Source organism: Dipodomys ordii, unplaced genomic scaffold (assembly GCF_000151885.1).
Source record: "Dipodomys ordii isolate 6190 unplaced genomic scaffold, Dord_2.0 Scaffold5, whole genome shotgun sequence".
Taxonomy (NCBI): domain Eukaryota; kingdom Metazoa; phylum Chordata; class Mammalia; order Rodentia; family Heteromyidae; genus Dipodomys; species Dipodomys ordii.
Window position 1 is genome coordinate 4,647,897 of NW_012267221.1, and position 24,674 is coordinate 4,672,570.

At 38.0% G+C, this 24,674-nt stretch overlaps 1 protein-coding gene across 1 annotated transcript in view; it reads right to left on the reverse strand.

Moving 5' to 3' along the window:
• Positions 1-24,674, reverse strand: part of Neb (nebulin) — a 212,880-nt gene that overhangs the window by 4,792 nt on the left and 183,414 nt on the right. The window contains exons 124-142 of the mRNA XM_013027220.1: positions 22,890-23,000; positions 22,380-22,490; positions 21,716-21,829; positions 21,064-21,168; positions 16,682-16,786; positions 15,943-16,047; positions 15,158-15,250; positions 13,526-13,618; positions 12,177-12,269; positions 8,713-8,805; positions 7,179-7,271; positions 5,059-5,151; positions 4,695-4,787; positions 4,279-4,371; positions 3,287-3,394; positions 2,991-3,174; positions 1,987-2,079; positions 1,024-1,176; positions 420-526 (exon numbers count right to left, since the gene is read on the reverse strand). Of these exons, the coding sequence (XP_012882674.1) occupies positions 420-526; positions 1,024-1,176; positions 1,987-2,079; positions 2,991-3,174; positions 3,287-3,394; positions 4,279-4,371; positions 4,695-4,787; positions 5,059-5,151; positions 7,179-7,271; positions 8,713-8,805; positions 12,177-12,269; positions 13,526-13,618; positions 15,158-15,250; positions 15,943-16,047; positions 16,682-16,786; positions 21,064-21,168; positions 21,716-21,829; positions 22,380-22,490; positions 22,890-23,000 (2,040 nt within the window). The remainder of the gene's footprint in view (positions 1-419; positions 527-1,023; positions 1,177-1,986; positions 2,080-2,990; positions 3,175-3,286; positions 3,395-4,278; positions 4,372-4,694; positions 4,788-5,058; positions 5,152-7,178; positions 7,272-8,712; positions 8,806-12,176; positions 12,270-13,525; positions 13,619-15,157; positions 15,251-15,942; positions 16,048-16,681; positions 16,787-21,063; positions 21,169-21,715; positions 21,830-22,379; positions 22,491-22,889; positions 23,001-24,674) is intronic.

A 24,674-nucleotide genomic window follows, 5' to 3' on the forward strand; every position in this document is an offset into this window, starting at 1 on the left:
CCTCTCGGTCTCTCTATCTCTGTCTCTCTCTCTCAGTCACTGAATAATGCTTGCTTTTAATTTGGGTTTTTGTAGTGAGATTTTTTTGTTTTTGTTTTTTGTCGGTTGTGGGGGCTGAATTCTGGGCCTGGGCACTGTCCCTCAGCTCTTCAGCTCAAGGCTAGCGCCCTACCACTTGAGCCACAGTGCCACTTCCGGCTTTTTCTGTTTATGTGGTGCTGAGGAATTGAACCCAGGGCCTCATGCATGCGAGGCAAGCACTCTGCCAACCGAGCCAACTTCCTAGCCTGTAGTAAAGTTTTCTGGTAACAAAAGCATTTTTCTGAAATACAATATCTTGTTTGAAAGAAAGCAAAGAACAGAATACATGAACTAATACATAATCAACAAACAAGTGATTTGAACAGGTTGTCACTTACTCCAGCAGTAGATGGGTGAGATGGTATAGAAGATAATGTTGTCTGTTGAGTAGCAACTGAAGATGATCGTTGTTGGGGGAGCTCTGTGGTTTTTACATGTTTGTAAGCTACACATAGGAGAGGGGGGAAACAAAAAGAACAGGGCTAGATATTGAATCTGTTAAGCAGCTGAATATTGTCTTTTCTATTTTATTTTGGGCAGTCATGGGGCTTGAACGCAGGGTCTGGGCATTATCCCTGAGCTTTTTTGCTCAAGGCTTGTATCTACCACTTTGAGCCACAGTTCCACTTTGGTTTTCTGATGGTTAACTGAAGAGAAGGGTCTCATGGACTTTCTTGCCTGGGCTAGCTTTGAACTGTGATTTTCAGCTCTCAGCTTCGTGAGTAGCTAGGATTATAGGCATGAGCCTCCAGGAACTAGCTAATGTCTTTTCTAAGAGATCTAAAAAGCAGATGAACATGAATCCTCTAACTACATGTAACTTTCCTCCATTTTAGCCTTTGATTATTAGAAAAAGAGAACAAGGTTTTTCTGTTTTACAGTGGTTACTACTCTTACAGTCACAGTCTAGCTGTGGTGGTTGGCAGCAGCATCCATTTGTACCTGTTGAGGTTGCAGAGAAGAAGACTCCACCATCACTGTAGGTGGAAAGGTGGTGGTTGGCAGCTTCTGAGTGCTCAGACTTCTCTTCGCCCCCGCTGATGCTCAGTGCACTGGCAGATCGAGACTGCTCCCGGCTCCGGCGCTGAGCTTGGGCTGGGCAACATATAGCAGAGTTGGAATTTTTAAGGTAATAATCATAATTGCATCACAATTGTGGTTCTTTTTTTTTGCTAACTGTAGTTTTCCATAATGTTTCAGATGTATAGTTGTCATTTTTATTTTATAGGTAATAATTTAAATATATGTCCAAAGGTCTTATGTCAGTCAGATTTCAAATCTGTGAATCTATCCTTAACTAACTACTCTTCCTACCACCTTGACCATTTTTCTGGCTTACGGAAGTAGATATTAATCACATTTAGAATTCATTTTCAATATCTCCAGAAAGGACTCCTAACTTCCTGGTTGATTTAAATACTCTGGGTGCCAATATATTATGGACAGACCTTTAAAATTAAGCATGTCAAGGCATAACCAGGATTTACTGATCTCTTTTCATCAGTGAACTAGAATATTAATCTTTTAAGGAATGGTAATATGGATTCTACTTTTTAACATGAACAGCAAGTATGAAGATGTGGCACTGTTTTGCTGAATGAATATCTTTCTTGACATACAGGGAAAATTCATCATCTGCCCTCTGCAAAAGAATTTATTTCTAACTTTTACTATCTTTCTTAATTTACAAAAAAACTACAGATGATAATGATGTCTCCGAAGGAGATACGACTGAGTCAATGAACTAAAACATTTTTCTAACTTGAATTTGACTAGCTTTACCCATTCTCCAAGGGTAGTTCAGAAAGCTAACAACTCCAGAGGGGAGAAACTTCAATGCCTAAAAGTTACTGAGCCCACCAAATGGTGAGGTTTGTGTTGTAAACCTCTTTTGGCATAACATACCATTGATCATGTGTAAGCTTCGGGACTGAATATTGTCTTCTGCTGGGTCATAGTCAAAAACGGAGCCAGGATTGGTTCTCCAGACACGTAAACCTGCAAGGAAAACCAGTGATCAAAATGGGTACTCTTACACCCTTTCAGCCATGAACATAAAGAGCAGGAGGACTGAATCATTCTTGTTTATCTTAAGGGAACAAAGAAAGGCAGAAACCTCAGCTTTGCACAAGGAGGTGATAGGGACTTTACTATAACATCTCATGAAGACAGATTGCGTAGCTAAGTAGGTGGCTGAGATCTGGTGACCAGAGCCAAAATTTAGAAGACCACATCTAAGTCAGTGAAAAGCTGGGTTTCAGTTCCCAAATTAGAAAAATGTATATACAAGATGCAGGGCACTGACGTCAAATACAGTGAAAACAGGTTATACCTGGGAGGAAGAACATACAAGAGAAATTACAACTGGGTGGGGGAGGGGGGAAGAGAGAAGGTGGGGAGGAAAGGGATGGTAGGGGAAAAACAAAGGAGATGTTAACAATGCTCGACAGGAAATGTACCCATTACCTTACTCATGTAACTGTAACCCCTCTGTACACTTTTTTTAAAAGTGAAAATACCGTATAGAGGGGTTACAATTACATGGGCAAGATAATGAGTACATTTCTTATCAAGCAGTTTTGCCTCCTCCTTTGTTTCCCCTTCCCATCCCTTCCCATCTCCCCCCCACCATATTTTTACAATTAAAAAAACATTTAAAAAAAAGCTGGGGATAGTGGTGCAAACCATTATCTAAGCTATATAGGTAGTGTAAATAGGAAGATTATAGGGAAAAAAAGCCCTTATTAATAAAGTGACTACAAAGGGTTGGAGCCATGGCCGAGTTAGCAGAGAGCCCACCTGACAAGTGCAAGGCCCTGAGTTCAAAGCCCGGTACCGCCAAGAATCACCAGATTGGGGTCCTTTGTACTTTAATTAGGTATAGTTATTTTACTTTTGTTTTTAACTACCTGTAATGGTCTCATGGTCTTGATCATTCCGTTTCTGTTCCATTTCTACCACTTTCCTCTGAATTCCTCGGTAGTTAATGTCACTGAAGTCCTGTGTATTCTTCTTTACTCGTTCAGTAATAGGATCTGTCACCACTGGTGTGAAGCAACCCTTGTGTTTCTCAAAGTCTTCATGATATTTCACCTGAAATACCATAAAAAGTTGCTTTATTAAAATATTGTCTGAGATCATCTTGTTGTCTTTTTTTTCATTTTCCAACAGGCCACCGGTAAACCCTGAGGAATCACTGACTCACCGTTGAGATGTGCCTCTGGGTTTCCCTCACCCGTCTCATCTCTGGGGTATCCAAAACATAAGCAGCTTTGCCTTGTATTTGTTTCCGGAAGCTGTCAGAGTAAAGAACCTATGGAGGAGAGGTCATAGATGAGTATAGGTCATAGGGCTGGCTGGCTTCATTCTTAAACCTCAAAGCCTTTTCAGAGATGGAGATGGAAGAAGCTGGGGAGGGAAGCTCGAGTCATCTGACAGGACCCAGCAAAACGTGGAACTAACAGTGGACCGAGATTACTGCGTGAGGACAGGTAGGTCTCATATCAGAAGACAAAGAATTTGTTTGCCTTTGAAAATGAAACACTCATTTTCAAAGGTGAAGGGGAAAAGACACAGTATAACTTTGGACAGGGGGGACGTAGGCTCTTGAGTTTGTTAGGAATTGATGCATCAGCACCAGCATATTCTGTGGTACTGTCAGTAAATCTGACAATAAAAGGAATCTGAAAGATCCATCCCTTAAAAGGGATAATGTCCACATTTCACAAACCAATATGCGAACACAGAAATAAAAGTCCCCTAGAGATAAAACCTCAATATTTCAAAACCAAAGAAGATGTCTATTTCTGAGTAATACCCATTTCATAAAATACTTTAAAAGTAGTGGAGAGCAGAAAACTGCAGAGGTAAGAGTATCAGTTTGTTATAGTTGGTTATGAAAAACTACCTCAATGTTGGTTATGAAAAAGTACCCCAAAAAGAAGGAAAACCATTGGCAGTTATGTTTAGTATGGTTGTTTGGAATTGAAAAGCACAGTTGTGTTAATTTTAGTGTAGATTTTCAAGGGAAGAACTGCACATTTTTATGGGTGTTAAAATGTTATTTTCCAAGATGTTGCATTTATCTCTTTAAATTTTAGTGTGGTTTTTCAGTTGAATGAGAAAGGCATGTTTTCATCATGTTAAAATGTTATTTTACAAGTTGTTGCACTACTCCATTTTAGTCCTAGAAAATACCGAGCTAATGTTTTCTTGGTTGCGCTTAGCTCTCTCCATCTCTGGAGTAACAGGTGTCGGAGTTGCTTTTCTCATATTCTCTTTGTACAATACCTAGGGGAGCCAAGAAAGCATCCAGACATCAGAGAGTGGGTCAACCAGTTCCGAAAAAATAATGTAGTTGGTGTTATGGCTCAATTACATCACACTGTAAGAAACACCTCAAAAAAGTGAAAGGCATTAAAATGTTATAACAGAAAGCAATGGATGAGAAGTAAAATGAGTGTGAGCTAGTAGGATTGGTTTGTTTTTAAATGGTCAAGGAAAAAATTTAAAAGCTAACAAGTTTTGAAAACACTGTAAGATAAATTAGTGGTATAGCCATAATGGCCAAGCTTGTTAAAATTTTAATGATTTTTTTTTCCTCTCTGAAATACCGAGCTAAAGTTTTCTTGATTGCGTTTGACTCTTTCCATCTCAGGAGTAAAAGGTGTGGGGGTTGCTTTCCCCATATTCTCTTTGTATAGCACCTGTGAGATATAAAGTTGTACCAGAAAGTCACTAGGAAGCAATAGTCACTATTAAATATAAGGCAATCAGAGGAAGGGAAACATTAGGTTTCATCTATTACTATTAGTGAGAGCAGCTCTCAAGAAAAAAGCGTTAATGCCAATCATAAATGTGGTATGGTATTTAGAGGCGATTCAAATTGAACAGAATCTTTAAACCTTGGATGGGGTTAGGAGCAGGCCAAACTGCAGGGGTTACTGTAAAAAGCATTTTTGTTTCTGAAGACAATACCGAGCTAATGTTTTCTTGATTGCGTTTGACTCTCTGCATCTCTGGAGTGACAGGGGTTGGGGTGGCTTTCCCCACATTTTCTTTGTACAAAACCTAAGTGAGTCCAACGGATCCAATAAGCCCAAAAGAAAAAGGAAAAGGGATTATAGTTATCAAAATAAGAAATGGAACAGATAATTTTTATGAGACTTAGAATATCATATCATCTAGGCAAATAAGGTTAGATGAAGACTAGTAAGAAATTTGATTGTAGTTACAGTAAGATACTTGTTTACAGGGTAGAGCCCTAACCCTGAGATTTTTACAGATTTCAAGGGGGATCTGCACTGTTCCCAGAAAGAACAAATTTACTGTTTAGTATATGAATGTCAGTCTCTTGGACAAATCATCAGATCCGGAATTACTGAGGTTGAAACAGGTCCAATACAGCAGCTAGTTACTGGCCTTGTCTACAGACCATAAACTCTTATAGACATCTCAGTAAAATTGTAGGCCCTCAGACAAGGCAAAGGACTCCTTTTTTCTTTCTATACCTTGTATACTCCCTTGTGAATTTGTTTAGTATATCACAATAAAAACAAATGCTTTCAGAAGTCACATCCCTATGGTAAATCATAGAAAGCACAGCACCGCATCATGGTAAATTCTTTTTTTGGGGGGGGGTCTGGTCGTGGGGCCTGAACTCTGGGCCTGGGTGCTGTCCCTCAGCTCTTCAGCTCAAGGCTAGCACTCTACCACTTGGGCCACAGCGTCACTTCCAGCTTTTTTCTTTTTGCTTATGTGGTGCTGAGGAATCGGACTCAGGGCCTCAGGCATGCAAGGCAAGCTCTCTACCACTGAGCCACCTTCCCAGCCCATCATGGTAAATTCTTGAACCCAATGTCCCCCTTCATTTTCATTCTGAGGAACCTGGGAGGTTTGAAAAACTGGCATTTAACAAAAATTCTGGTGTGGCAGTGGTTCTCAAAGCAGAGTCAGCTTTGGCCAGGATCACTTGAGAACTTAGAAATACAAATTCTCTGGTCTTTTTTTTTTTTTTTTGGTCCAGTTGTGGGGCCTGAACTCTGGGCCTGGGCGCTGTCCCTCAGCTCTTCAGCTCAAGGCTAGCACTCTACCACTTGAGCCACAGTGCCACTTCCGGTTTTTTTCTTATGTGGTGCTGAGGAATCGAACCCAGGGCCTTGAGCATGCAAGGGAAGTGCTCTACCACTGAGCCACCTTCCCAGCCCAAATTCTCTGGTCTTATGCCACAGTTGCTAAAGGAGAAACATGGGGTCATACACCTAGCAGTCTGGTTGAACAAACCTCCAGATGGTTCTGCTGCATACTTATGTGTTAGAAACACTGGACTTAGGACTGGAGAAATCTGTACCTGGTGTAATGCTGACACAGACCCTAGCCCTATGGTAGTTCATATACACATATACACACTAGCATAGGGTAAAAGCTTACAGGACCTATTTACTATTAGCATTTAAAGACCATGACAAAGATGAAAGGGTAACACAAAAGACCTTTTCTGAGACACTCCAGTTTTTAAATTGACAATTGCCAAAAACACTACTGGATCAGAAGTTATGTCATTATTCATGAAGGAGAGATAGGAGTTATTTTCCCCAAGGTTTCTTTGTCTAACTCTCACAGTGTGGGGCTAAGGATATAGTTCAGTAGTTAGTGCTGAATTTGATCTTCAGCATTATAAAACAATAACAATGCCAATAGAAAAACCTGACAGTGCAGTGTAGATTAGAACCCAAAGTCATCAACATGACATCATGATTCTAATACTCAAGAAAGAGTCCATTATACCTGCTACACCACCCCACACAAGCTCACCCCAAATTTTTCATGGAAAACAAAGAGACCTTGGGAGTAGAGAGTTAACCTTGGAGAGAGATGAACAAGAGAATGTTTTATAGGAAAATCTGTTACTTCTTGATATTAGAACTTTGTTAAAGATGAAAACAATTTTGTTATTACAAGAGTTAAGGCTAGGGAACAGCAGTTGTCTTTAAAACAGTTGTCTTTAAAAAAACTAGGATTAATATGTATTATTTTAAATCATTGAAGTAGTGTTTTAAAATTATTTAAAAAACACATTTTTTTTTCTGCCAGAGTACCGAGCTAATATTTTCTTGATTGTGTTTGACTCTCTCCATCTCTGGAGTGACAGGTAAAGGGGTGCCCTTGCCCATGTTTTCTTTGTATAACACCTGCACGATGAGAAAGCATCGGAGAGATACCGTAAGTGATGTTCCATTTTACTGTGAAGTTTGAAGTATAAGGCCCAAAACAGTAGTAATCCAGGGAGCCAGACAAGATACTTTAGTGATAGCTGTTATTGGGTTGGGAAAGCTGCACCCTCCAGGAAGCAAGAACCTCAGCTGCTGGGTGGGAGAAAGCTGAAAGTTATCAATACTTTTTTTCTGCTTCTTTGAGTAGGTTGACTCCTAAGCAATGCAGGGATGTCAGTGGTTAGAACTCGTGTCTCATTATCCACACAAACTAAATCATTTGTTATTTTACTTTTTAAGTTTAAAAAATATGAAGTAAAAATGCCAAAATTAACTATATTATAGAAAGGAGAAGATGTCTTTTTGCAAAGTAAGATACATTAGAAGCAAAGAAAGGGAAGAGGGTTTTAAAATGATCAGTTCAATTATGAAATTAAATGGCATCTTTCTCCCCCTTTATTTCTAAAATACCGAGCTAAGATTTTCTTGATTGTGTTTGACTCTCTGCATCTCAGGAGTGATAGGGATTGGAATTCCTGTCCCCAGGTTTTCTTTGTATAGCACCTGTACAGGAAGTAAGCACCCAGAACAAAAGCAATCAATCATTGAGACCCTCATCTTTGCAGTGATTGGGAGTGGAAGGGTGGAGGAAGATAATGAGTTAGAGAAAGGAAATCACAGAAGCTTTTAGGTTCAACCTGTACAAGTTTAAAAACAAAGGAATGCAGGAAAGAACAGCAAAAACTAAAAAATATGAAGAGGAAGTTTTGTTATTATTCTTATTTGACCTAATCTGTACAGAACTGAGCAACGAACACCAGGAAAAGGAGAAATTAGTCATCCTCATCTTGTTATTGGGGAAGGGAGAGATGGAAACAGATTTTTGATTTGGAAATGCTATTAATAAACCACATAAGGATGTTTGGGTTTTATAGATATAAATAGGAAGATAACATACACAAGTCTTTTGTTGACTTCTAAAATAAGTCAAAATAATGAATTTTTAGTTCGGGTGAAGGTGGTAGGAAAAATTATTTTTAAGGCAATTAGAAAAGGACACATACTAAAGAGAGAAACTTTAAAATATCTATACAAGTACCAAAGCAGATTAGAATAGGAAATGAGGCCAAGAGATCTTCCCAGATCTCTTTAAAGCTCCTGTTCAGATTAAACTTGCCATGGTAAGATAAACATTGATGCTTATACACTGAGAATGTTATGTCTTTCAAAGTAGGAATAGATTACTGAACATATTTTAAATATTAAATCAACCATCAGATTAAGGTTTAGCCAAAGTATGTAGGAAATGGCAGTATTAATTTGGGAACAAGGTGGTCAAAGTTTTAATTGGGATAAGTTGATTAGATTTTTAAAAAATCTAGCCATTTAAAAAATAGCGAAGGGGATTTCTTTTAAATACCGAACTAAAGTTTTCTTGATTGTGTTTGACTCTCTCCATCTCTGGAGTGATGGGGATTGGAATCCCTTTGCCGAGGTTCTCTTTATATAACACCTGTATGACACAAGAAAGCATCCAGAAAAAAAAACACAACAGAAAAGACATAGGGAGACTGTGATGAGACAACACACATGAAACAGGAAAGATAAATTCACTGCTCTGTGCAGCAGGCTAGGGTGAGTGCACACTGAGGCCAGGGCATTGGATGCTTAACTCTTTACCCATAAACAAAGACATGTTTATTTCCTGTCAGGAAACAGACGAGAATACAAGTAACTTTATAAAAGTTGGTAAAATATTCTCATAAGAATGGAAAAGTTACATGTCTTACATTTTCTATTCAGTGTACAATAGAGTCTTTTAAAATTAAGTCAATAAATACTTTTCTTACATAGAATGTTTGCCTTAGAGTCTAACATTTAAAACTACAGACCGAATCTGCACACTTTGGCAAAACTGGTCTCTGTTTAGACTATACAGATAGTCTGCAAGTTGGTGTTTTAATATGTGGTATTATCCACAAAGTTTGGCACCATGGACAGCTTCACTTAATGCAACCTGTGTAACATTAACATGAATGGTTACTTTAAAAACAAATTCCAGGATTACTAGTTTCAAATGGAATTCAAACAAGAAATAACTAAAACATAGTTGTGAAAATTGATGCATGCCTTTAAAGAAGGAATAATGATAGTAAAACTGCAGGGGGAAACCAGAAAATTAAATACTTCAAAAGATATACTAAAGTACATTGAAAATTTAACAAAATTGAAAGGTCATGAGTTGTTAGTAAATAGTAATTAAAAATAAAACAAAAAGGTTACTAATTTAATTATGTCAAAGAATCAAACTTCTAAAAAAACAGTCAAACAAAATTAAAACAGATCTAGTTAAATTTTCCTAAAGACATTTGAGTCTCTATCACTGGCATAAATGGGCCTATGAACCTTATGTAAAAGTATCATGGACTATTTGGAACAGCAATTAAGAAATGAGAAAATATGATTAAGTATAAATGCATAGTGTGATCTATATCTATCTATGTCTGTCTGCCTGCCTGCCTGCCTGCCTGCCTGCCTGCCTGTCTGTCTGTCTATCTATCTATCTATCTATCTATCTATCTATCTATCTATCTATCTATCTATCTATATCTTTTTTTGGGCCAGTCTGGGGACTTGATCTCATATCATGGGCGATGTCCCTGAGCTGCTTTTTACTCAAAACTAATGCTCTACTACTTGAGCTACAGCCCCACTTCCAGCTTTTTGGTAGTTTATTGGAGATAGAGTCTCCACTACTCTGTATATTTTAAGAAATCAAAACTACGCACAATGGTGTATACTATAAGCCCAGCATTGGAAAGTCAAAGCAGGAGGCTAGTTTGTCAATATGAGTGCAACTTGGGCTAGTGAGCTCCTGCCTCAAAAAAGTCCTCTCCTTAAAACAAATCAGAAGGCCTAGATTTCTATTCATGAAATGGTAAAATGCTTTTGGTTCCAGAACTGGGCAATTTTCTTTCTAGGCGTTATTTATCCAGATAGGATCTATGTCAAGGTCACTATTGTTCCAAAGCAAGAGGCATCATCCCCACAGGTGGCTTCTGGTTCCTTGTACACTAACCCAGAGACATCAGGTAAGAGTTCCAATTAAGTAAAAGCTTAAGTGTTTGGGTGGTGTTTGGAAATCAGTTAGCGTCAAAAGTGCCAGCAGTGACATAAGAGTGAAATAAAGGAACCAGTGAAACATTTAAGGGACTATTAGGGACAATTATAGAAAGCATGAAGCATTAGATTCAAATGGTGAGTAAAAGATCCAGAAAACGGGATTGAGTTGGTGAGGGTTTTTTTGCTTTGTTTTTAAAGAATTTGTTAAATTATTATAAAGGGAAGTTTTGTTTTATAGAAATTAATATGTAGTTAAAGGAACTTTCTCCCAATACCGAGCTAAAGTTTTCTTGATTGCGTTTGACTCGCTCCATCTCAGGAGTGACTGGCAAGGGGGTCCCCTTGCTCAAGTTCTCTTTGTACAATATCTGTGTGCATAAAACCAACAATCAAATTAGTCTAGACAAATCTTTTACATATACTTCATCCTAAAAAAGAGTCTAAACATATTTGTTTTTACAATGATATAAAACAGAACTTTTCAAAAGAGTGCATTTTGTACATTTGCATATTACAATGTCTGTGGCATCAAGGGATACACAGTGTCTTGATTTATAAATGCCATTTCTCAGATACAACTGTTAGGTCTTATCAACTAGTATGTAAGCTAAATTAATATCTATGATCAGTTGTTGGTAACACTAAATTAGAAAAAAAAGGTTGAGACTTAGGGAGCTGAACTTATTAAGGTTCTGAAAGCTAAATATTAGCTTAATTTTCAACGATCCTGAATATAGTACAAAGGAAAGATCACATATCTAGCATGATGTAAAAAAGTAGCACAGAAGCTCAGAAAAGTATATCTATTTCTGAGTTACTGAGTTGTCTTTGAATGAAAATGTTTAAGCATTGTAATCTTTTAAGGATAGCTGTAAAGACAAAAAATATAGCAAACATCCACAATAAATACAACTGAAATTCTGATTCGCACTGTTCTTTTGAAATAGGTGTTAGAAATTTTACTTTTGATTTGTGTCACACCAGTTAAAGACACCTCTTATTACAGAAGAAGTGGAGGAAGGAAATAGTTTTATGAGTTAAGGAAAGTGATAAAATATCTATATTTTAGAAAAATATAATTAAAATTTCACACCAACACTAAAAGTAAATACTAAATTAGATTTGAGTTGAAAACTTAGAAATGCTTGATCTCATTCATTATTTGAATTTAGTAATTTTAAATGTTAAGATATTATTTTAATAAGAATTAAATGACTTTAAAAATTGTTTTTCACTTCTAAGAAATACCGAGCTAAAGTTCTCTTGATTGCGTTTGACTCTCTCAATCTCTGGAGTGATAATTGTAGGGGTTCCTTTCCCCAAGTTTTCTTTGTATAAAACCTGTGAGATACAAGAAAGTACCCAAAAGACATTCAAAACGAGCATAGAAACTTGAGGAAAGGAGAGGGTTGGGTGAAAAATGTTTTTAGTAAGTAATATTTAGTAAGAATTTGGATTTGGGGATTTTTAAGGATGAACTAATTCTTGAGTGGAAAGTGTAATAGACAGCATAATGGAGTTATAGATGAGTATACTGAAGAATTTTATGTTAATGCTACTTAAGTATTTCAGACCTAAGCACTCAAACTAGTTGGAAGAGTGGGTCATTCTGTATTAATTCAGGTGGGTTTGGGTCAGATTATGATACACACAGACACACAGAATCTATTGTTAAGAGGTTACTTTTTAAACAGGATGATAGATTATTCTGGTAGTTTTTTTAAAGACTGGGAATAGTTTATTTGATATATTTATAAATACCGAGCTAAAGTTTTCTTGATTGCGTTTGACTCTCTCAATCTCTGGAGTAACAGTGGTTGGAATGCCTGTTCCCAAATTTTCCTTGTACATAACCTGTAGAAAATAATTAGAATAGCCCAGGAGGCAAAATAACCATAAATCCTTTAGATTACATAGCTATCTGGGCCAGATGGTGAGTCTCACAACAACAGTTGAGTGTAGCTTTCAAATATGATACTCAAAAACTAAGGGAAAGAAATTCCACATTTGTTCTCTTCAAAATAGTAATTTTACCAACTTGGAAACGAAGTACAAATTGTATTTTTTTTTTTTTTTTGGTTAGTTGTGGGGCCTGAACTCTGGGCCTGGGCGCTGTCCCTCAGCTCTTCAGCTCAAGGCTAGCACTCTACCACTTGAGCCACAGTGCCACTTCTGGTTTTTTCTGCTTATGTGGTGCTGAGGAATGGAACCCAGGGCCTCATGCATGCAAAGCAAGCACTCTACCATTGAGCCACCTTCGCAGCCCCACAAATTGTATTTTCTATAGCCAGTACTTACTTAGTGCATACACTAAGTACTCAAGAATGTACTCGAGAAATGGCTTGCTTGTTTTATAATTTCTTAGACATGTGATACTCTATTCTACACTAATTGAATATTAGCATATGTATAATACATATACATATGTATATATATCTTTATATATATATAAAGATATCTATATCTATGGATATAGATAGATGTGTGTGTGCGTGTGTGTGTGTGTGTGTGTGTGTGTGTGGAGAGAAAGTAGAAAACCTTTACTTTATTGGCTTCTTGCTTCCTTTCTTCCCTCTTACTGTTAGACTTTCAGCCTAAATGAATGGATTCTATGGGGTACTACTGCATGGGGATGGTGAACAACACAATAACCTACAGGTTTGCATCAGAAATAGGTTTGCATCCTAGATTCAGTCACAAGCTAAATGTGACTTTTTTGTTTTGTCAGGAAACATTTAGGGATCATTAAAAATCTCTCATCTTGGCAACAGAGTTATTTTCTTCCTTTTAACCCAGCAAGGCATCAGGACAGATCATGAACAACAGAACAAAACAGAAGAAGTGGCAATGCTAAGTAGCATAGTAGCTATGTGCTATTTCCCACATATTAGTGGACAACAAACTTCAAAAGACTCCAGAGTATAAATTGAGACTGAAGAGGGAATGAGATCTTAATATGATTCGGGTGGGTTTCCTATCTACTTTTGCAGTAGATAGTATTCCCTTCAATACCTAGGTAGATTTGTAGCTTCCCCAAAAGAATAAGAGTCCCATGGAAGAAAGGATGAATGAAACTGGGTAGCAGTTGAGAGGCGGGGGGCTAATCATACCGAGCTAATGTGCTTCTGGGTCTCCTTGACACGTTTTACTTCAGGCAGGTCAGGGATTGGAGTTCCTTGTCCAATTGCTTCTTTATACTTCACCTAAATAAAAAGAGAAACGTATTATTACATGGTGAGTAGTTGTTTTTTACAACATGTATTTGATTAGTAGGCCTAACTTTGGTGGGGGATTATACTGAGGATTGACCCCAGGGACTGGTGCATTCTAAGTACATATTCTACCAATAAGCCACAATCCCAGCTTGTCTGCAGTTAACCACAGTTTAGATAATACCAGCTCTATACTTAGTTTGGAGGGGGCCATATTCTGTTCTTGAGTATCTGTCGATACTTAGTCACCCTCTTGCCTCTTTGGGGGAGGGAAAGTGGCCCCTCCTTAGACTGTTATCCTCAATCTTTTCTATCTGCAGTGGTCCTGTGGATGCCTAAAATTCATCTACATTACCAACCCCATATACTTATTCCTGCTATTGTTGCACATATGCATATTTCTTGCCTTTTTCATTTTAGCAATTACCACATACTGTGGCTATATCTTTGAAGTTTGAAGTATGACACCACAACAAGCTCAATTTTTTTCTCCCTTTTTACTACTACATGGACAGGAGATTCATTCTACTACACATCTTAGCAACCTCCTCTAAATGGAGAACATTCACTTAATGGAAACACCATGTTTAGCTTCTCTTTGGCATAACTGACCTGCTAACATCACTGTCTTGCATTTTGGGGCCATTTTAAAATAAAATAAGGACAACTGAGGCAATGTCTGTTTTTCGAGCATGTGAAAAGCTGAGGCAGAGGATTATAAGTTCCAACCAGCCTACCTTACCAGCTTGGACTACACAGAAAACCCCAAAACATACTACAAATACTACAGAACTGGAGTTGGAGGAATGGCTCAGTTAAGTAGAGTGCCAACCAATAAGCAAAGTGTACCAGGTTCAAGTCCTGATCTTGCAGCAAAAAGAAAAAGAAAGAAAGAAAGAAAGAAAGAAAGAAAGAAAGAAAGAAAGAAAGAAAGAAAGAAAGAAGGAAAGAACAGAACTGAGACAGTGATGTGGTAATGGGACAACTAGTGAGCACAGGTGACCTAGACAGTATGAAGATGCTGGAGAAGGAATAATTCATGTCCCCACTGCCACAGAGTGGGAAGCCATAACATTTCATGAGATTTCATTCGCTGTACTCAGAATGGCGCACAATTTAAAACATATGTATTGATAGATTTTTTCCTTTTAATATTTTTGGATCAAGGTTGGGTGCTAAATGAAAACATAGAAAGTAAAATTGTGGATAAGAGAGGACTACTTTATACAAGTATTCATTTGATTAGGATAGATATATTCACGTCTCTCTAGGAAGACTGATCCTTTGACTAACATTCCAATTTCTCAAAAGCCTGATTTCCATAGCTGACAGAACTGAAAACTGCCACAGAACTATAAGCATGAGATGAGTGTAATTACTGGTACATAAGATATGGTGAGACAGTTAGCAGGTGCCTCTTTTAGAATGTAAGCTGGTTTTGTGACAAACCTTGTGGGTGTAACTCAGAGGTCATTGCAAATTATTACCACATGGTGGCAGAGGTATACAGAGTGAGTCACAGCGCCTTACCGCACTGATGTGGTCCTGTGTTTGCTTCACTCTCATCATCTCCGGTGTCTTTCCAATTGCTGTTCCTGGTGAGACATCCTCCTTATATAAAACCTGGCCATTCAGAATCAGAACAGTGTTACAGAGAAGGAAGAGAACCCCAGCAATTCCTGGGGAAAGATTAGGACACATTCCCCGAGAACCCAATGGCTTCTGTGAAAACAAAGGACACTAGATAGTGTTCTCAGGCAAAAGCCCGAGTATCATCTGACTTCTTCTCCATCAAACCATCTATTATTCCACCAATCACTTTCCATATCTTGAGATTTCATTTACAATTATCATACTATATTAATACAGGATGAGAAAAAGAAGATGTTGATGAGATTTAAGATTATCATAGCATATTAATACTGGATGAGAAAAAAAAGGATGTTGATTAACAACCACAAAAAAACCATTAAAAATGCAAAGTCATTCAGTTACTTGGGGTAGGGAAAATAAAAGAAACCACACTGCCAAAAAGAAATCCACCTTCTTGGAACAAGACAACATATATTATTGTTCTAGGATTAAAAAACTGAGAAAGGAAGAAAAGTTATTTTGTTAGAAGACTTGTTATTATTTTGAATGGTTTCTGGAGTGATGATTTTGGAACAAAGAAGGGGAATTTGAACAAGTAGCCACTAGTATTAACTGGGGAGGTTAGATGTTAAAGGTCTGTGCCAATGTTAGACCAGTGTACTTTTTAAAAAGAGGAGAATGAAATTATTAGGTTAGCATTACATTGAAAATAAATAATATACCGAGCTGAAATTCTTTTGATTTTCTTTAACACGCAGTATTTCTGGCGTGTCTTGAACAACTGTAATTTTTCCTTTACTGTTTTTAAGGTCACACTGGTATTGGAGCTATGAAGAAAGAGTAATAAATACATGTCTTGTTACAATTTCAACACTGTTTATATATTTTAATCGTTCTATATTGCGTAAAGGCAGCTAAAATCCTTCACTAAGGAAAAAAGTTGATGCCACACTAATCACAGTCTGATGGCCAGATTCTTCATTTAGAATTTTGTGGGGAAGCTAGTTGTTGGAGGTGGTGGGGAGAATTGCTGGAGACTGAATCCAGTGTCTTCCCACATGCCAAGCACATGTTCCGCTCCTGTGCTGCATATAGACCCAGCCACAGAAACTAAATTTAAAAACTTTGAAATGTGTAACACTGGTCTTTTATTTTAAAGCATCATTTTACCTACTTTAAGTAATGGAAGCATAAGAGTTCATTTTCCATGACAGGAAGCCACCCACCAAGGAACAGATGGACTTCACACTAGGGCTTGGGATGGAAATATAAAGCGATCCCAGAAAAGAACCAAGTACACATTCCTCAAGGCAAGGGTGGAGTTGCGAAGGGCCACTCAACAGCACCCAAAAAGATGGAAGAATGCCCCAGTGTATGTGTGCAGAGACACTTCCTGTTAGCCTGCCTGACCCACTCTAAGTGTTTTGCTTAAGAGCTAATAACTTAGCGCTAAAAACTTACAAGGCTGAAATTCTTTTGGTTCTCCCGGACTCTCTGCATCTCTGGAGTGTCCAAAACAGTCTCATAATATGACATGGACTTCTCAGCATCTTCCTTGTATTTTTTCTGAAAATAGATCCCAAGAAATTAAGGAGGGTGGCCACCAAAGGGATATGGGCCAATAACCTAAAATAGTCCTTTCAGCTCAGTTAGAGAAAGGTTTTCTACATCTTAGGGCCATGTCTGTTCTTTCCAGGTGAACTGAAGGGGAGATGGAGAAGTCTGCCGTTGCCCTACCTATCACTGCCAGGAGCCAGACAAGAGGATAGAAGTAGGAAGGTTAGCAGTCTAACTGGTGGCACGGAGATTTTCACTGAACTTTAAACAGGTGAGTTCAGGGTTCCTGGCTATCCGATTGAACAGACACAGAATTTGTTTCCAGATCATGGCTCTGGAGCTGTGGAAACCTGCCTGATGGGACAGGAGGCTGCTTCTACTGTGGCTAACACACTGATCAAGACATTGGTCTGAACCAGCAGTTTCCTTTGGCTTTCCCAAATCACAATAGTCTTTGACAAGCAAGAAATGTACAGATGGGCTGCTCTTTTCCTGGACATATACACAGCCAATGCCATCCCTAGACTTTAGTTATTCTCTGCAGAACACTTACTGGACCTCAGCCATGTTTTCCTTTTATTGTTTGTTACTGTGTCCTTTTGCTTTTGTCTCTAGTTTGGCTTTCTCCTACTTTTCAAGGAAGTTTGGGTAAATAGGACTGAGGAGGAAAGAGACTAGTCACTTTTTTTATAATGGGGTAAAATAAGCTGTTTATATCTAAGTTGAGTTATATGAATTATATTTATACATTTTTGTGTGTGTGTAGTGTTCTTGAACTCAGGGCCTGGGTACCATCTCTTTGTTTTTTTTTGCTTAAGGCTTGCACTCTACTGCTTGAGCCACAGCTCTACTTTTGGCCTTTTAGTGGTTAATTGGAGATAAGAGTCTCATAGACTTTCCTGCCAGCCTTGCTTACAACTGTGATTCTCAGATCTCAGTCTCCTGAATGACTAGGATTACAGTCATGAGCCATGGACACCAGGCTAAACACTGAAAGTGATACAGTTTCAGCCAATGAGAGTTTGTCCTAGTTTTTTTTAATGTATTTTTTATTGTAAAAATAATGTACAGAGGGGTTATGTTACATGAGTAGGGTAGAGTACATTTCCTATTGAGGATTGTTACTTCCTCCTTTGTTTTTTCCACTACTATCCCTTTCCTTCCCACTTTCCCAACTCCTCCCTTCCCATCCCTCCCCATTCCCCCTCCCCCATTGTAAAGTTCATTTCCAACATAGTGTCCTGTACATCTCATTGTCACAGTGGGTCAACCTGCATCTCCATTTATGCATTCCACTATATCCCTTCCTCTCCCCAAATTACAAAAATGTATATACAAGATGCAGAACACCAGAATCAAATACAGTGAAAACAGGGGTTATATCATGGCGAAACAACATACAAAAGAAACAAAAGAATCACATAGTGATTAAGTACATTAAGTACATTAAAAACAGTAGCAAGAAAGAAAAAAACCACTTGCTTAACATCATTTTATATGGTCACATGTACAAAGCCTTTGACCTTCTCTGCTTGTCCTAGACATGTACTAGTCATTGCAAACAAGGGAAACCATGGGGTCTATGTTTCTTTGGGCCCGGCTTACTTCACTTAATATAATTTTTTCCAAGTTGTCTTTCCATTTCTTAACAAATGGGGCAATGTCATTCTTTCTGATAGAGGCATAGAATTCCATTGTATAAATGTACCACATTTTCTTGATCCATTTATCTACTGAGGGGCATCTGGATTGGTTCCATATCTTAGCTATGATGAATAATACTGCGATAAACATGGTTGTGCTGGTAGCTTTGGTATGACCTTGTTTGTGATCATTTGGGTAAATGCCCTAAAGTGGGATTGCTGGGTCATAGGGAGCTCTATGTGTAGTCTTTTGAGGAACCTCCATACTACTTTTCAAAGTGGTTGAACAATTTTACCCTCACCAACAATGCAGTAGGGTTTCCTTTTGGCCACATCCCCTCAGCATCTGTTGTTACTAGGTTTCTTGATTATAGCCATTGTAACTGGACTAAGGTGGAATCTCAATGTTGTCTTGAACTGATCAGAAACTTTGGTAAAGTAGCAGGGTATAAAATTAACCCTCAGAAATCAATGACTTTCCTGTATGCCAATAATGATAAGAGCAAAGCTGAAATTAGGAGAGCAACCCCTTTTGTAATAGCCCCACAAAAAAATAAAATACCTAGGAGTTAACTAAAGAGGTGAAGGACCTCTATGATGAAGACTTTTAAAACCTGAAAAAGGCAATTAAAGCAGAACTAAGGAAGTGGAAAAACCTCCCATGCTCCTGGACAGGGAGGATTAACATCATGGAAATGGCAATACTGCCAAAGGCTATATACAAATTCAATACCATACCTATAAATATCCCAACATCATTCTTCAATGAAATAGAAGAAGCAATCCAAAAATTCATATGGAACAATAAAAGACCCCGAATAGCAAAAACAATCCTTAGTAGAAAGAACAGTGTTGGAGGAATATCAATACCAAATTTCAAACTCTACTACAAAACAGTAGTAATCAAAGCTGCCTGGTACTGGCACGAGAACAGCCCTGAGAACTAATCTGTGACAAGGGAGCTAAAACAATAGAATGGAAGAAAGACAGCCTTTCAGTAAATGGTGCTGGCAAAATTGGTTAAACACCTGTAGAAAACTAAAGCTAGATCCCTATAGATCACCCTGCACCAGAATCAACTCCAAATGGATCAGAGACCTCGAAATAAAAGCAGACACCCTGAAAACATTACAGGAAGGAATGGGAGAAACCCTAGGTCTCCTTGGCACAGGCTGAAAATTTCTTAATAGAGACCCAGAAACACAACAAATCAAAGAAAGGTTGGACAAATGGGATTGCATGAAACTGTGGAGCTTCTACATGGCAAAGGACATAGTGAGCAAGATCAATAGAAAGCCCACAGACTGGGAGAAGATCTTGACTAGCCATGCAATGGACAAAGGTCTCATATCTAAACTATACTTAGAACTCAAAAGAATTAAATCCCCCAACAACAAATCCTCAAACAACTGCCTGATTAATAAGTGGGCTAAAGACTAAGAGACTTCTCTGAAGAGGAAATAAGAATGGCCAATAGACACATGAAGAAATGCTCAGCTTCTCTAGCCATAAAAGAAATGTCCTAGTTTTAAAAAAAACCTAATTGGGATGCAATTAAAATATAAGTTTCTGGGAGAACAGGCAGTTCAGAAACAGATGCTTTGTTCAGGAGAAGTCCCCTGACTAACTTTTCTTATTTACCCAAGCATATATGAAAAAAGATCCCTCATTTTCCTGGGAAATGAAAATAAGCAGTTCTCTTGGTTTTTATTTTTAATTTTTAAAGGTTAAATAAAAGCTGCTCACCTGGTTTGCAACTCTAGTTTTACAGAGATAATTTTGGTCTCTGACCAATCTATTTGCACATGGAACATGAAACAAAGTATTTGAGGAAGAAAGGCCCTGAATTTCCTTGGCATTAAAAACACTTAATATTATACCCTGAATTTGTGAGTGAGCTTGCACTATTTGTCTTAATTCCCAAGTAAGAAGTTCAGAAGTTATAAGGTATACACTGCACTTTAGTTATTGAGCAGGAAATAACCTGGTCAGATCTTAGGTTTTGAAGCACCAGCCAGAGAGAGCCCCCAAAGAGTCACATGACTAATCCCTCCCAAGCCATTCTGAGGCTCTAGCAGCCCAAAGTGTGCTGGCCTCCCTGGCTCTCCCACATACGCATAGTAAGATATTTTACATGTTACAATATTGATGTATTAATTATGAATTGTACCATGTAAGAAGTTTTCAATATTTTCAAGACCCTTCATAATTATATATAATAACTATGTATAACATATAACAATATATTATGATAAAGGTGATGTACAGTGGGGTTACAGTTTCATAAGTCAGGTAATGAATTTCTTTTTGGACAATGTCATCCCTTCTCTCCCAGTTTCTCCCTCCTGCTCCCACCCACATCCTTTATAATTTTTCAGATGTTTTTCCTCCAGTACCTAAGACCAAACCAAGGCTTTGTAACCTTACTACTGTCATCCATCCCTAGCCCTTTGTTAATATATTAAATCTTAACAGAAAACTCTGCTGTAATCCTATATCAGAGGTAAAGCTTTTCTGTTCAAATGGGAGAAATTGTGACTTTTAAAAAGTCTCCTTAAAAAAAGTCTCTTTAAGTATTAACAGAAATACTTTTGTTAAGTTTGATTGGGGCATATGAAAAGACAGTCTGATCAATGTTCTTACCTGGCTTGAAAGGTTCTTGACTTGTTGGGCATGAATGATCTCTGGAGTGTCAACCACAGAAGTAAAATTGGCTTTTTCCATTTCTGCTGATTGCTTATATTTAATCTGTAGAAGGAGACCGGCAGTTGGGTAAGTGCTTGGTTTGATTAAAACAGGTAATCAATAGTGCTTTTTTGCAAGATGGACTCATTCATTGGACATTTAACAGACATTTGTTCCTATTATGTTTATAGCTTTATATTAAAGAATGAGAGTCCAAAAGATGGTCTTAATTGTTCAGACTTACTGTCTAGTTCAATGTAGGCTTTAGTAATGTTAAGGACATAATTGATAGTAAAACATGGATTTTTTTTTTTTACAAAAGGCTGGCCGAATAAGAGGTAAGATATAAGACCCGCATACCACTTAATACTGGATTTGTAAAAGATGTGTTAAATGTAGGTCTTGAAAGCAGAGAAAGAAAGAATTTCCCAAATATACTAATTGAAGAATTCTTTGTGTAAACAAGAAGATTGACCAAGAAACAGGAAGATGTTCAAGAATGCCACTATGTGCATTTGACTGCCACTTATAAACAAGATGACAATGTCCATTATGACTTTCTAATCACAACTACATTTTTGAAAGATTGACATGGAACAGAAAAACTGACCTGACTGGCAATGTCAGTAGCATTCCTGGCCCGCATAAAATCTGGAGTTTCATTGGCCATGGCATTCAGGCCCCTTCCTTTGACTTCGAGCTCCAGGTCTCGCTTATATTCTTTCTATAGAAGAATTATAAAAAAAAAAAGTCACTCAACTTCTACTAGTAGATGGTACCTGCACCGGAGTGGATACAGATTCAAATAACGTATCACCTCAAGCATCATGGTACTTTCACCAGTCCATGTAAAAGATGGAGTTTAGGGGTCATTGTGGGAACATCATTCTGCTTTGTCAGTGTGGACCAATGTAAATCTTCCTTTTGAAGGCCTTTTTAATTCTCTATTTGCAAAGTTAAAGCTGAAATCAGATCTGGCTTGGTACACATTAGGATTAATGTCATACCACTCCAGTATCATATGATGTTTTAATTTAAAGCCACATACCAAATCTGTCTAGGCTAATTCATACAGGTAAATAATTGGTTGTGATAACCACTATGGGACATACTAATTCTCCTTGGAAACGGACATACATTTTATTAAATGGCTAATAATTATGGTGCATATCCAACTTGGAATTCAAAAAGCCTCTATTTCTCTCTGTTCCTGTGACTTGGGTGGGAAGACGAAACCCTAATAACTATGTTCATGCATTTGGCTATGGTCTCACCTCATTTAGGATCTGAGTGGCGTTCTTTGCTCGTAGCATGTCAGGAGTATCTTCCATTTCAGTGAGACCCCTCCCACGGATGCTTTCCTCTAGATCTTTCCTGTACTCTTTCTATACCACAAAGTAAAAGCAACAGCACTGACAAGAGAGTCTGCGTTGTTTTCTTAGGTGAAGAGTTAAAAAACTCCCCCCCAAAACAAAACAACCCTTCCAATTTTTAACAGCTAATGGTTGAGTAAGTAAAGATGAATAAAGGCAGGGTATAGGCTTGACCAGTTAATATTAAGTATTAAATAAAAGACTAGGAGTGAATGGAATGCTAAAATAAGCACATTTTTATTAGAGGTAATCTATTCAACAATTAGAAGAATTAAGAGGGGTGATAGATTAGGTGGAAGAACCAAACATGTGAAGAGGAGGTGGTGGAAACGGCAGCAGGAACACACTGTTAAGTGTCATTAGTGTCATTATTTGGATCAAGAGGAGAAGAAAAGACCAAGCGGCCACTACCTCGCTTGCTATTTTGGTTGCGTATTTGACATGTAATAAAGCTGGCGTGACCTCCAGGCCAGTCAGATTTCTGCCTTTAATGGATTCTTCATAATCTTTCCTATATTCTTTCTAATATGAGTAGGGAGGAAAGACAAAAAAGAATCTGTTACAGTTTATCTCTCAATCCTAGGAAGAAAAAAAATTACATTTCTTTTACCGTGTATGGCCTCCTAAGCACAGTTTTACTGAGGGTCACACATTTGAAACATGTCATCTGATTGTTCTGGAACGGTTTCATTTAAAGCAACATGGCTCCATGGAAACTCAGAGGTTGAGAAAGATCGATACTCCAAACCTCCATCATCTCTCTAAGGTTGTGACTGGGGCTGTGCCCCACAAGAGTGGAAAAATGGATAAAAGATTTTGTTTCAAAACTTGAAGTGAATTGGGAGGGGGTAACAGGAAGCAGAGCCTCAGGTCACTAAAGGCAAGTTGGTACTTTTTGTAAGCATGCCTATTTGTAAAGCTCGTGAAACAGGGCTATCCAGTGTCCTAGAACTATCCTTCCTCCTCTTCCTCTTGAGGCTGTCAACCTGGCTGGGTACGATTCTTTTTCATCTTTTCATTTCTAGAAAACATATATGGAGCGCCTACTGCTTACCGGCAGTACTGCTTGGCTTTGGCATTACAATACCTGGCACATGGTCATGCCTTCGTAAGTTCTAGGGTGTAGTCGTAAGCAACAAGTGGCTTGACCTCTTTTCAATTTTTTGGTACTACTGGAATTTGAAACTTAGGCCCTTGAGCTTGCTTTGCTTGCTTGTTCATAGTTGGCAGCACCATTTGAGCTACACCTGAATACAGGCTTTGTGTGGGTTAATGAGAAATTGAGTCTCATAGACTTTCTGTCCATGCTGGCTTCACATCATGATCCTCAGGATTGTAGCTCTCTGAATAGTTACTATGATGCTCTAAGTTACCAACATCCATTTTGGGCCTATTTTTTAAACCACTGAGTAGGTTAGATGGACAAAAATACATAGAAGAATCTTGAGGTTTTGTTAGAAAGGGACACTCTACCTCCCAGACCCTCTTCTCTACTATGTCAAGGAAGCTTGGAATATATATTAAAAGTACATTTTTGGTGTGCTTTCAAAAGTCCCAACTGAATTTTAAATTTATAGAAAAGTTGAAAGAATAGTAGAAGGAACTCCCATGTAGCCTTTACTTGGACTTACTAGTTGTTTGAAATTATTGTAAGCTTTTGGTGTGTGTGTGTGTGTGTGTGTGTGTGTGTGTGTGTGTGTGTGTGTGTGTGTGTGTGTGTGTGTGTGTGTGTGTGTGTGTGTGTCTGTAAGTACCGGTGCTTGAACTCAGGATCTGGGCCTATCCTTTAGTTTTTTCTTGCTGTAGGCTAGCACTTTACTACTTGAGACACAGCTCCATGTCCAGCTTTTTGCTGGTTAATTAGAAGTAAAAGTCTTGGACTTTTCTGCCTGGGCTGGCTTTCAACTACCATCTTCCAATCTTAGTCTCCTGAGTAGCTAGGATTACAGGCATAAGCCACCAAATCATGGCTTTATTTGGTATTTTATACATCAGAAAACTCAAACTTTTATTTAAAAAAAGGAACAAGCAAAGCATTTATCTTTGTAACTAAATGATATTCCCATGGAAGAGTGGCAAACATATTTCTAATAACCTGTTTCCCCATGAAATTCAAATTCCTTCTTTCTTTCTTTCTTTCCTTTTTTCTTTCTCTTTCTTTCCTTTTTCTTTTTTCCCTCCCTCCCTCCCTCCCTC